Source organism: Cucurbita moschata, unplaced genomic scaffold (assembly GCF_002738365.1).
Source record: "Cucurbita moschata cultivar Rifu unplaced genomic scaffold, Cmos_1.0 Cmo_Scf00020, whole genome shotgun sequence".
NCBI classification, from domain to species: domain Eukaryota; kingdom Viridiplantae; phylum Streptophyta; class Magnoliopsida; order Cucurbitales; family Cucurbitaceae; genus Cucurbita; species Cucurbita moschata.
In genome coordinates this window covers 827893-840040 of record NW_019268536.1, presented here as the reverse complement: position 1 = coordinate 840040, position 12148 = coordinate 827893, and the positions used below count along the sequence as shown (strand labels likewise).

The following is a 12148-nucleotide window of genomic DNA, read 5'->3' as shown; positions in this document are numbered from 1 at the left end:
CGCCCTGTTCGTTCCGCTCGTCGGAAGCAAAGGTTATTCCAATCCCGATTTTTGTGTTTACACGACAAAAAACGTGTAGATTTAATTGATAAAAAAAATATATAAATATAAGAACCATAATATATAATATAACTTAAGTTTATTAAGGAATGAGAGCTATGATTATTTAGAACTCAAAAAAGTCCAAATAGAATAAGTAAAAGATTTGAGGAGGAAAAAGAAATATATGATTTTATTTGAAATGACGCTTTTGGCCCTGGTTTGAGGGTAAAATAACGAAAGTGGCATTGGAATTGGACTTGGGAGAGTCGTTGAGAAAAACCACGCGCTTTCTTTTCAGGATCAAATCAAAATCGGAAGCGAGTCATCGGGAGGTGGCATGGGGCCCACTCTCCATGGATTATACTGGAGACTTGCTGGCACGTGAGGAAGGAAATTGGCAGTTTGGCACGTGGGAGTTTTAGAGAAGAGGACAGGATAAAAAATTCCCTCCAATCATTGGTGGCCATTCACATGATTTGAAGAATTAATGAATGATTGTTTTTGTAAAAATTATGAAAACAATTATGGATTTGTTTTTTTATATATTATTTGAAAATGTCGTTGGAAATTTTTTTTTTGATAAATTTATTATTTTATATTATAAATTCCATTTCATTTTTTATATTTAATATATATATATATATATATTTTGTAACGGCTCAGATCCACAGCTAACATATATTGTCCTCTATGGACTTTCCCTTTCGGGCTTACCTTCAGGGCTTTAAAACGCGTCTGCTACGTGAAGGTTTCCACACCGTTATAAATGGTGGTTTGTTCTCCTCCCAACCAATGTGGACATCACAAAATACCTCTGTATATATATATGTGTGTGTGTTTATATGTGATGGTTGGTTGTATTATTCAAACGTTTCTTTAAAAAATAATAATAATAATAATTGACACATCAGAAAATAAAAACATTATTTATTTATGTGAAATTCTGATGCTATTTTCATGTTCAGTATAGTTATTCGATTCTTATACACAGTTTTTTTTCGGATATCTTAAACAAAATCTTGAACCAAACGACTTCTGGTTCGGGAGGAGACCTAAAAACTTGTGTAGCAGTAGCATGTCGCTTTCAACGTTGTATATTTTCATATTAATAATCATATTCACCGACATAGTTGACATTATTATAATTTGAAATCTAGTCACATTATTATAATTCAATTATACGGTATACATTTATATTTTTATTATTATTATTTTGGAAAACTTGGTGAAATAATGGCAATTTAATTATATTTTTGGTCTTCAAATAATTAAACTTTATTTCAATTGTAATTTTATAGAATATAGGCTTTTTATTTCATAGGTTGGGTCAAATTTGCAATATCTAAAAATATTGGGCCTCTCTTGCAATTGATGGCAAGATCTTTCAGGACCAAACGAACCGGCCCAAAAGCCGTTTGCATCGATCTGTTCGTTTCATCTTTTAGGAGCAGCGGTAGAAGCAATCGATCTGTTCGTTTCATCTTCAAGTTTGCATCGCTTGCAAATCACTCAAAAAAGTAGGAGAAGAAACTTGGAAGATTTTTGGAAGAATTGCAGCATCACAACACTCTTCCTTCTCCAACTCTGACAAATCTGTTCCTCCTAATCGAGCTGTAATTTCATTTTCCATCGCTTTCCCTCTCAAATGAAGCAATTCCCGTTTCCTCCTTTTAAAATCTCTCTTCCATTCCTTCGTTTCTTCACCATACAATGGAATCGAAACGCTTGTTATTGGTTCTGCTTTTGTTTCTGGCTGCGATTGCCGTGATTGGAGATGATTCTGAATCTTCCGTCAAGCCATTGGTGAAGATTGTGAGGGGGAAGAAGGTCTGTGACAAAGGGTGGGAGTGTAAAGGCTGGTCGGAGTATTGCTGTAATCAGACCGTTTCTGATTACTTTCAGACCTATCAATTTGAGAATCTGTTCTCCAAGCGGAATTCTCCGGTTGCACATGCTGTAGGGTTTTGGGATTATCGATCTTTCATTACGGCGGCGGCTTTGTTCCAGCCGCATGGATTCGGTACCACCGGAGGGAAGCTTATGGGGATGAAGGAAATTGCTGCTTTTCTCGGTCATGTTGGCAGCAAAACCACTTGTAAGCTTCTTCATCTTCTTCTTTTGGTTCTTGTTTTTCTGTGTGTGGATTCTCATTCAGGGAAATTTTGATTGAATCTTTCAGGTGGGTATGGAGTGGCGACTGGAGGTCCATTGGCATGGGGTCTGTGCTACAACAAGGAGCTGAGCCCTGATAAATTGTACTGTGATGAATATTACAAGCTCACTTATCCCTGTACTCCTGGAGTTTCTTACCATGGGCGTGGTGCCTTGCCCATCTACTGGTATGTCTGCTCTGCTGCATCATCAATTATCCAAATATACTCTGATGGTTGTATTTCCAGATTTTGAATTTTGGTTATTGGTTTTTGCTTTATTTCCATTGTTACCATGAACTAAATAGCATTCTCATCTGATAAACTTGGGTAGATTTAGCATGTTATGGTAGACAAGTAACAGAGAAAAATGGACGGGCAATCGAATAAAATTAAGAAGCTGCTTCGAAATGATAGGGTTTTCTCAAATCATGTCTAGAATTCATAGAATCACAATTCAAAAGTTGGGAATGTGAATGAAGTTGAACTAAATAGATCCAAACTTTATGAACTTCATCTGAACTAAGCTTTTATTCAATAGTAGCGGCCCAAACACACCGCTAGTATATATTGTCCTCTTTAGACTTTTCCTTTCGGACTCTCTCAAAATTTTGAAAACGCGTCTGCTAGGGAGAGATTTTCACACCTGTAAGAATGTTTCGTTCCCCTTTCCAACCGATATGGGATTTTAGAATCCACCCCCTTTCGAGGCTCAGCATAGTTGCTGACACTTGTTGGCACACCGCCTCGTGTCCACCCCCCTTCAGGGCTCAGCCTCCTCGCTGGCACATCGCCTGGTGTCTGGCTCTGATACCATTTGTAACGGCCCAAGCCCACCGCTAGTAGATATTGTTCACTTTGAGTTTTCCCTTTCGAGGGTCAAGGTTTTTAAAACGCGTATGCTAGGGAGAGGTTTCCACACTCTTATAAAGAATGTTTCGTTCCCCTCCAACTGACGTGGGATCTCACAATTCACCCCCTTCGGGCCCAGCGTTCTTACTGACACTCGTTCCTCTCTCTTATTGACGTGGGATCTCATGGTTGCGAGAGACTTGAAGTGAATATGACTGTAAATAGTTCATAGACCAAATTTGTAGTTGAACTTTGATTGGACTATTTTGTGGTGAATCTGGGATTTTCTCATGAACAGGAACTACAACTATGGAAAGACAGGAGAAGCCTTGAATGTTAATCTGTTGGACCATCCAGAGTACATTGAAGACAATGCCACTCTAGCATTTCAGGCTGCAATTTGGAGGTGGATGACCCCAGTGAAGAAGAACCAGCCCTCAGCCCATGATGTGTTTGTAGGCAAATGGAAACCCACCAAGAATGACACACTGGCCAAGCGACTCCCTGGGTTTGGCACCACCATAAACATCCTCTATGGCGATGCTGCGTGTGGCCAGGGTGAAGTTGACTCCATGAACAACCCCATCTCACATTACTTGCATTACCTCGACCTGATGGGCGTTGGCCGAGAAGAAGCCGGACCCCATGAAGTCCTCAGCTGCGCCGAGCAGGAACCTTTCGAGTCGTCATCTTCCTCGTCCTCGTCGTCTTCGTAAGGTTTGTCTTTGTCTCCATCAACTCATTCTTGATCTGATTCTCTCTGGGGAATGTAAGAATATCAATAATTGGATTGGAAACTAAGATGTTTTGTGATGTATAAAGCTATTAAATTGAAGGGAAAGAAAGAAAAAAAGATATATATGCATACTTTTTGTGCAAGTTCTCACTGTGTATATATCTAAATGATGTCGATTCATTTTCCCTTCTGTTTGTTATAAATTTTGATGTTTCATTTGAGTTTCTGTATTGTTGTGTTCTTCAAGTTTGGAATGCGAAACACTTGAGTAACATAGATACATATTACATAAACATATTGCATTTTATATTGTGTTGTTGTGTTTCTTTTGCTGAGTCTTTGATTTCGAGCTGAAACCAAAGAGATATAAGAAATTCCCTAATGTCTTGCATTTACTAAGAAAGAACAAGAGCGAACGAGAGCGTGAGTATACATGTAACAATCTAAGCCTACCGCTAGTAGATATTGTCTTTTTTGGGCTTTCCCTTAATGTGTTTTAAAACGTTGGGTGATTTCCACATCTTTTGTAAAGAATGCTTTGTTCCCCTCTCATTCTCTCTACCAATAGTTTTATACTGTGAGTTGTTGTTGTTACTTTCTTACTTGCATATATAACGTCTCTTTCAAAAATCTCTCTCTGACCTCGTTTTCTAAAACCTTCTTCTTAAACCGAGGTCAGAGGCTTGAGCATACGTCGCTTGGCTGTAGGCGACGTAAAAACGAATTGGCTAGTTCACTTGTTGTTGGAAAGTGAGTGTCGCACAATCACAAGTCTGTTGCCATCAAGAGTGCGATTGTGATAAGTGGGATAAGACTATGTCCAACGTAGACAATATTGTACCATTACGACGATACAGAGAAGGTTTGTCGTAAAGGTGTTCAAAAGGTCACTTTGATTTGGATTGATTGTTTTCAAGAAACAATTGGTTTCGTTTGGTTATATATATAAAAGCTTTTCACTTTCAAGCTTCACATGTAATCTCGTACTTTTTATCTCGAATTGATCAACAACAGAGAGTTTAGCGTCTCTTTCCTTTCACGTCTCATTGTCTTTGCATCTCACTATTGCTTATGTCCCGTTGTCCATCTCTCCTCTCCGCATTCATCCTCATTCGTATCGATTTTATTATTTTGTCCCGTTGATTTAAATAGTTAAAATTATCCCTTTTTAAGGATAACTAAAAATTACTAGATTGCCATAATTGAAATTGTCCAAGCTGGTGATAAGACACTTATCGCTAATTTTATCCATTTACCGATGCTTCCACATAATTGTTTATCCATAGTCAACAACCGTACTTATATAATAATAATAATAATAAAGTTGATTTTTAAATAATTAAATGTTTATAAAATTGATAAATTAAAAATTAAAAATAAGTTCAAAATGTCATCAATTATTTAACTTTTATATACTTATTAAATTTAATTTTAAAATATAAATTTTTATACACATATATAACAAATTTCGCACATATTTAACTTCAACTAATATGCAAATTAATCCTCGGATAAAAACTAATTCTCACAAATTTTTAGTAAAATATTAATTATATTATTGAAAATTTAAAAATATTTTTAAAATAGAATGTTTAGAGATATTTATAATAATTTTACCTAAAATTTAATACAATTTAATAAAGGGAATGAAATAAATTAATTGAAAAGGTTGAGGTAATGTAATTTTTCCTTATTTACAATTATTTTTTGTCAATAAATATAATTATCTTATAATAATAGTAATATGCATGCCTTTAATAATGAAATAAATTTAATGTATTTTTATGGGAAGGTTATATTATGGTTTCTCCCTAATCTTATAATGTATTATATAAATAATAATAATTAAAAATAAATAAACACAGGCATTAACAATACGGCAGTCGCGGTAAATGGCCAGAAAAGGATAATCCGATAAATCGCACAGTCAAAACCTCTGGACTTCTGCCAGCCGTCCGATGTGTTCTCTCTCTACAGTTCCCGGTGACATATATATTATATATATACGTGTATATATACCTTTGCTTTACCGCTGTTCTCACATTACAGCCCCGTCTGTCATTTGTTGCTAGAGAGAGAAGCACAGAGACCCAAGGGAAAGCGAGAGCTAGAGGAACTCGTTGCGGAGCCATGGCCGGAGCCAGAGACATCGACGATCTGCCGAAGAACGACGCCAACTACACCGCCTTGACGCCGCTGTGGTTTCTCGAGAGAGCCGCGTTGATTCATCCTTCCAGATTATCGGTCGTCCATGGATCTCGCCGCTACAACTGGCTTCAGACTTACCAACGCTGCCGTCGTTTGGCTTCGGCTCTTTCGAACATTTCCATCGGCGCTGGAGACACGGTACTTATCGTTTCTCTCTATGTTTTTTTTTCTTCCATTTTTGACGTTTGTTAACTGTCGCTGCGAGAGTGATTCTTATGACTGACCTCACGTTGGCTGTTTTCGGTGAAATATCCGGAATCGGTGAGTGGAAATTAATTGCAGGATGAATCGTTTTTTTTTTTTGTTGAGAAAATAAAAGTCAACCTGATCATGGAGGATAATTACTGCATTAGATTCTAAATATGAATACGTTTCTGGCATAAAGTGATGAAGTGTTTGGTTGGAATTTTAACCTTGTCCTATTTACTCTATGATGTGGAAATCGTGAAGTTTGTAGGCTTGTTTCGGGGTTGAATCTTCTGGTATTTGATGACTCCTAATATTTGATTACTGAACTCTCTCTGTGGCTGTAATCGTGTTAATTATTTTGGAAATTCATCATGAAATTCTATAGGATTGCGCTACAAATAGTCGATAGCGTTTAATGCATGTTCCTTTGGAGTTCTCATCTTGACTTGCGGAAATTTCGAGAATTCCAATTATGTCTCGCTGTTTAGAGAGCAGATTCAATTAGATTACCTTCACATAAACTTCTGTTGCGCAGAATCCCGAGGATTCTGTAATCTGTCTGATATGTTATCTTGGAAGTTCATTAGTTTTAAAGTCTATTTGAAAGGTTATCTGGGCGATTTATTGATTGTAACTGAATGAAAACTGATTGGTGATATTGTATTTAGGTAGCAATGATTGCACCAAATATTCCGGCTATCTATGAAGCTCATTTTGGAGTTCCCATGGCTGGAGCTGTTCTGAACTGTGTTAATATTCGTCTAAATGCACAAACAATTTCATTTCTTCTTGGTCACTCGTCATCTGCAGTTGTTATGGTGGATCAAGAGTTTTTTCCCTTAGCAGAAGAAGCTTTAAAAATCCTAGCTCAAAACGGCCATGGCCATTACAAGCCACCACTTCTAATTGTAATTGGTGATGAAAGCTGTGATCCGGAGGCACTCAAATATGCTTTATCAAAAGGGGCCATTGAATACGAAAAATTCTTGGAAACAGGCAATCCCGAGTATGCTTGGAAATCACCAGAGGATGAGTGGCAGAGCATTACTCTAGGCTATACGTCTGGTACAACTGCAAGTCCTAAAGGGGTGGTTTTGAGCCACCGAGGGGCATATCTCATGTCTTTGAGTGCAGGCTTAGTGTGGGGGATGAATGATGGAGCTATATATCTTTGGACTCTTCCAATGTTCCATTGCAATGGTTGGTGCTACACTTGGGCACTGGCTGCTCTCTGTGGAACAAGTATATGTCTCCGGCAGGTATTAATAAGATTTTTTTTTTTGAAGCAATTTATGCTTATTGAATAGTCCAAAGGACAATAGTTTGAAGATTATTAACGGAAACATTAACAAGGTTTTGAAATTAAAATGGAAGATTCTTTTGAACTCATTCTCATTCATTCAATGGAAACCTGGTGAGTGCCTACGCTTGATGCTGTGATGCAATAAGCTTCCACTTCGAGGTTGCTCATCATTGTTGTTGACCCATCATCAGGCGATAAAGCTCTTACCCCTTGATAAATTAAATGATGGCAAATTTTTGTGCTTTCTAGATGAATATCCCCATAAAAGTGGGTCTCCTGGCTTCTAATTGCTGTAGAACATATTCCATGTTAACATTCTTATGGATAGCTGCTTGTTCCTTTTCGATTGTTGGTACAGGTCACAGCCAAGGCAGTTTATTCAGCCATAGCCGAACATAAAGTAACACACTTCTGTGCTGCACCCGTTGTTCTTAATACTATTGTTAATGCTCCTAAAGAAGATACCATCCTTCCCCTTCCCCATGTTGTCCACGTAATGACAGCCGGAGCAGCTCCACCTCCTCCTGTATTATACGCAATGTCACAGAAGGGCTTTCGGATCACTCACACCTATGGCCTATCTGAAACTTATGGTCCTTCAACAGTTTGTGCATGGAAGCCAGAGTGGGACTCATTACCTCCAGAAGCCCAAGCGCGAATGAATGCTCGTCAAGGCGTACGGTACGCTGCATTGGAGGGTCTAGACGTCGTGAACACTCAGACAATGCAACCAGTTCCATCTGATGGAAAAACTGTTGGAGAGATTGTAATGCGTGGGAATGCTGTTATGAAAGGGTACTTAAAGAACCCAAAAGCCAACAAAGAGGCATTCGCCAATGGCTGGTTTCACTCAGGTGATCTTGGCGTGAAACATCCAGATGGTTACATAGAAATAAAAGACAGGTCAAAGGATATCATCATATCTGGAGGTGAGAATATCAGCAGTGTGGAGATAGAGAACATTCTCTACCAGCACCCAGCGATACTGGAGGTGTCTGTCGTCGCTCGAGCTGACGAACGGTGGGGCGAATCTCCTTGTGCTTTCGTGACGTTGAAGTCGAAGTTAGATAAGGGAAACGAGCAACGAATGGGTGAGGATATAATGAAGTTTTGCAAGTCGAAGATGCCAGCTTATTGGGTCCCAAAATCTGTGGTATTTGGTGAGCTACCAAAAACAGCTACCGGGAAGGTTCAAAAGCATCTGCTGAGAGCCAAAGCCATGGAGATGGGACCTGTAAAGACCAGCAAGTTATAATCAGTTTTGCTTCTAAAGTTAACTCAGTTTGTATACAATATTTACACAGATCAGAAGCATAGTTTATATATATATATATATATAAATAGTTGTGACTAGAATACTTCATTATAAACCAAGCTTTTTAATTCGTCGATAGTTTGTAAATAAAACGGAGTTTGTTTGAGCGTTGTTGCTTGTGACTAACGGATTGAATGTTGACACGTGGGAAAGGAACGGTTTGTGTGCGTTTCCGTTGGATTGGCGGACTAACGTTATAGCCTAACCTTACCCAATAGATTGGGTCGACCTTCCCACGTACATAGTTAATCCACAAAATTGTTGGTAAAATTAATATATATAGTTTTTCTTTAAATAAAATATATAATAGAAAAATAATAAGATGGTTAAAATATGTTTAATATTTATTTGTAGGTCAAAAGTTGATTGAAACCTCTCTATTAGTACATTTATTCTAAACCATTTCCAACTTTTTGATATTAATTTTTATTAGTACGATCCAAAATTTCAAAAGTAAAAAAGAAAAACATTACTTTTTCTTTTAAATAAGTTAGTGAGAGAATAAAAATTTAAATTATTAATTAAACATATACAAAAGTATGGGACTTGAAAGGCTCTCCTATACAATTTTCTATCTATTTTTACAAGAATTTTGTACCTGACATTTGTGGGGTTCGAGTTTCTTATAAAAATTATAATAAATCTAACAATACAGGAGAAAACCTAACTAGAGTTTTCTCCGATCTTGACTTTAGTAGTTAAATAGACACATGTAGTGACCGTGTTTAAGGTCGTGTTTAGGGTAGAGAGAGAGGGAAAAAGAGAAAGGTGAAAGATGAGAAGGGGTAGTGGTAAACGTATCTTTGATATTAATATTCTTATCTTAACCCTTTCACTCTTTTTTTTCATTTCACTTGAATCTCTCCCTTTCCTCCCTCCTCAAGCTATTTTCTCTCTCTCTTTCTCTCTCTCTCCTTATAAATTGGTGACCTATTTCCATTGGTTCCACACAAAATCCTTCACGAAACCCTCTCTCTCTCTCTCTTCCTCTTAGGGTTTTGAGTAAATTTGCAGAGAAATGGAAGATTTCAATGGTTTAGGGTATGGGGACACCTTCTGTTCACCCCATGATCAACAGGTAACTTTTCCCACTTTCCATCTCTTTTTTCCAGTTTTTTACTTTTAACCCTGGGTTAAACAAATATTATTTTCCTTTTAATTTTTTAATTTCAAATGCCCAGAAAACAAACTAACGCATCCTCCCGACGACATGTCGGTTCCTTAAAAAAAAAAAAAAAAAAAAAAAAAATCTGTAACGGCTTGAGGTTAATGACTCCGCCGTCCACTAACAGCGTCTTGACGCCGTTTCCTGGTTGCCGACCTGTCAAAAACTGAATCACGTGGAATCTCTTCTGTCTTCAACCCTCTAAACACTCGTTTGCCAACGTGGAATTTTCATTTTCTTATTCATTAATATTAATTATTGTTATTATTAGGCAATGTCCGGCGGGAGTAAGTACGGAGGTTTGGTGCCAAGGAAGAAGCCCTTGATCTCAAAGGTCAATTAACAAACTTAAAATCCTTTTTATTTTATTCATAATTAAAAATCACAATATATAAATAAAATTATGAATATAGCACTTAATATTTTGACTAACTACTAAAAAAATTGATATTTATTACAAAAAAATTTTAAACTTTGTAATATTAACATAAAAATTCAATTTATTTTTAATAGATTAATTAATTCAAAATTTATATTTTAAATAAGAGTGAAAAGTGGTGTTTGGATACAGGATAAGGAAAGAGCGTTCTTTGATTCAGCGGACTGGGCCCTATGCAAGGTGATTCCATAAACCGAATAAGAATAAGACATCTTCTTGTGCCCAAACATATAGGAATAAGAATATGGGCTGGCCCATGTTTCATGAACCTTGGCCCACTCATATAAAATAAATAAATAAATTAATTAATTAATTTGATGAATTATTTTTATTTTGTGGATATTAATATGAAAATTAAAGCAAGGGGCTGGTGGAGGGCATCATAAAACAATGGCAATGGTGGAGACTCTGCGACCGAAACTACAGGTAACCTCGCCTTAAATAATAATAAATTTTATTATTAAATTGGTGTAATATGTTAATTAATGGAAATTAATTTTATAATTTGCAGAGAACCCAACGCCAGCAGCTTCCTCCTCGGCGACCCGCTTGCTGCACCTCGGGACAAGACAACCTTGTACCGGTAAAATATATAATAAATTTATTTTATTTTATTTATTCTTACACGCCTTCCATTTTAAATTATATATATTTCCATTAAATAATTAGAAATATTATTTAATGTTTTATTTTTTATCTTTTTAATTTAATTTTAGTTTATTGTTTTTGCAGGAAGATTGATATTTATATTTCCATTAAATAATTAAAATGACGTTGGAGCTTACTTCGTTGCCTTTATTTATTTATTTATTTTTATTTTTATTTTTTGAGATTGTCTTTTTCTTCCATAATTAGCTGAAAGGAAATGTGTAAATAAACAATTTATTTAGTTACAAATCAACGAAAATTTTATGGGTTTATATTAGTAATAAATTTGATAAACAATAAGTTATGATTTTTTCCACATTTTTTAATAAAGATATTAACAAAAGTACTCTTTTAATGGGTAACGACCCATTAGATGGAAGATGTTAATCAAGGTAACACGATCATGTTATAGAAATGTAGGAGGATATCGAAGCCATCAATACGAAATCTAGATTTCAGATCCCATTTCGTGTGATGGGCATGTGCGTTACAATATTTTTTGGCTTGATTCTCTATGAGATCCCACGTCGGTTGGAGATGGAATCAAAACATTTCTTTTAAGGGTGTGAAAACCTCTCCCTAGTTGACGCGTTTTAAAATCACGAGGTTAACGACGTTACATAACGGGCTAAAGTAGACAATATCTGTTAACGGTGAGCTTTAGCTGTTACAAATGATGTCAAAGGCAAACATCAGATGGTATGTCAACAAGAACGCTAGGCCCCCAAGGGAGGTGGAGTAGCCCGTCAACAAGAACGCTAGGCCCCCAAGGGAGGTGGAGTAGCCCAAAAAGGACAACAGTGGGCAGTGTGCCAACGAGAACACTGGGCTCGTGAATTGTGAGATCCCACGTCTCTTAGAGAAGGGAACAAAATATTTCTTATAAAGGCGTGAAAACCTCTCTCTGGTAGATGTGTTTTAAAATCTTGAGAGAAAACCCGAGATAGAAAGCCCAAAAACGACAATATCTACTAGCTGTGGACTTGAGCTGTTATATTCTTCTCTGACGCATTCATATTACTTTTAAAATATCGGGTGCAACGATAAAATAAATGAATGAGATGAAATAACCTTCACAAAAAAAAAAAAAAAAAAAAAAAA

General features: G+C 36.6%; 3 protein-coding genes across 5 annotated transcripts in view; all 3 read left to right on the top strand.

The window, feature by feature from the left end:
* Positions 1 to 4004, top strand: part of LOC111457500 (chitinase-like protein 2) — a 29539-nt gene extending 25535 nt beyond the window's left edge. The window contains exons 3-6 of the mRNA XM_023099723.1: positions 379 to 385; positions 1745 to 2137; positions 2222 to 2381; positions 3343 to 4004. Coding sequence (XP_022955491.1) covers positions 1753 to 2137; positions 2222 to 2381; positions 3343 to 3760 — 963 coding nt within the window. The 5' untranslated portion in view covers positions 379 to 385; positions 1745 to 1752 and the 3' untranslated portion in view covers positions 3761 to 4004. The remainder of the gene's footprint in view (positions 1 to 378; positions 386 to 1744; positions 2138 to 2221; positions 2382 to 3342) is intronic.
* A 1801-nt stretch (positions 4005 to 5805) lies between these two features.
* LOC111457941 (acetate/butyrate--CoA ligase AAE7, peroxisomal-like) lies at positions 5806 to 8966 on the top strand. The gene is made up of 3 exons (XM_023100397.1): positions 5806 to 6126; positions 6846 to 7436; positions 7839 to 8966. The coding sequence occupies exons 1-3, from the start codon at positions 5911 to 5913 to the stop codon at positions 8733 to 8735; spliced, it is 1704 nt and encodes a 567-aa protein (XP_022956165.1). The 5' UTR covers positions 5806 to 5910; the 3' UTR covers positions 8736 to 8966.
* Positions 8967 to 9723: 757 nt separating this feature from the next.
* On the top strand, positions 9724 to 11537 carry LOC111457780. 3 transcript variants are annotated; one of them, XM_023100177.1, is made up of 6 exons: positions 9724 to 9873; positions 10232 to 10294; positions 10532 to 10579; positions 10760 to 10825; positions 10911 to 10982; positions 11460 to 11537. In XM_023100177.1, the coding sequence occupies exons 1-6, from the start codon at positions 9814 to 9816 to the stop codon at positions 11520 to 11522; spliced, it is 372 nt and encodes a 123-aa protein (XP_022955945.1). In that variant the 5' UTR covers positions 9724 to 9813; the 3' UTR covers positions 11523 to 11537. The 3 variants fall into 3 exon arrangements, with proteins under 3 accessions (XP_022955945.1, XP_022955946.1, XP_022955947.1); XM_023100178.1 differs by lacking the exon at positions 11460 to 11537 and adding an exon at positions 11132 to 11323; XM_023100179.1 differs by having other exon boundaries at positions 9729 to 9836.
* The last annotated feature ends 611 nt before the right edge of the window (positions 11538 to 12148 follow it).

What these genes read in the sequence shown, in the direction of transcription:
- LOC111457941 (XM_023100397.1), top strand. Translation starts at nt 5,911, where the DNA reads ATGGCCGGAGCCAGAGACATCGACGATCTGCCGAAGAACGACGCCAAC. An exon ending in CCATCGGCGCTGGAGACACG is followed by an intron (nt 6,127 to 6,845) that starts GTACTTATCGTT and finishes TATTGTATTTAG; the next exon opens with GTAGCAATGATTGCACCAAA. An exon ending in CAAGTATATGTCTCCGGCAG is followed by an intron (nt 7,437 to 7,838) that starts GTATTAATAAGA and finishes TTGTTGGTACAG; the next exon opens with GTCACAGCCAAGGCAGTTTA.
- LOC111457780 (XM_023100177.1), top strand. Translation starts at nt 9,814, where the DNA reads ATGGAAGATTTCAATGGTTTAGGGTATGGGGACACCTTCTGTTCACCC. An exon ending in CGGACTGGGCCCTATGCAAG is followed by an intron (nt 10,580 to 10,759) that starts GTGATTCCATAA and finishes TGAAAATTAAAG; the next exon opens with CAAGGGGCTGGTGGAGGGCA. An exon ending in GACAAGACAACCTTGTACCG is followed by an intron (nt 10,983 to 11,459) that starts GTAAAATATATA and finishes ATCATGTTATAG; the next exon opens with AAATGTAGGAGGATATCGAA.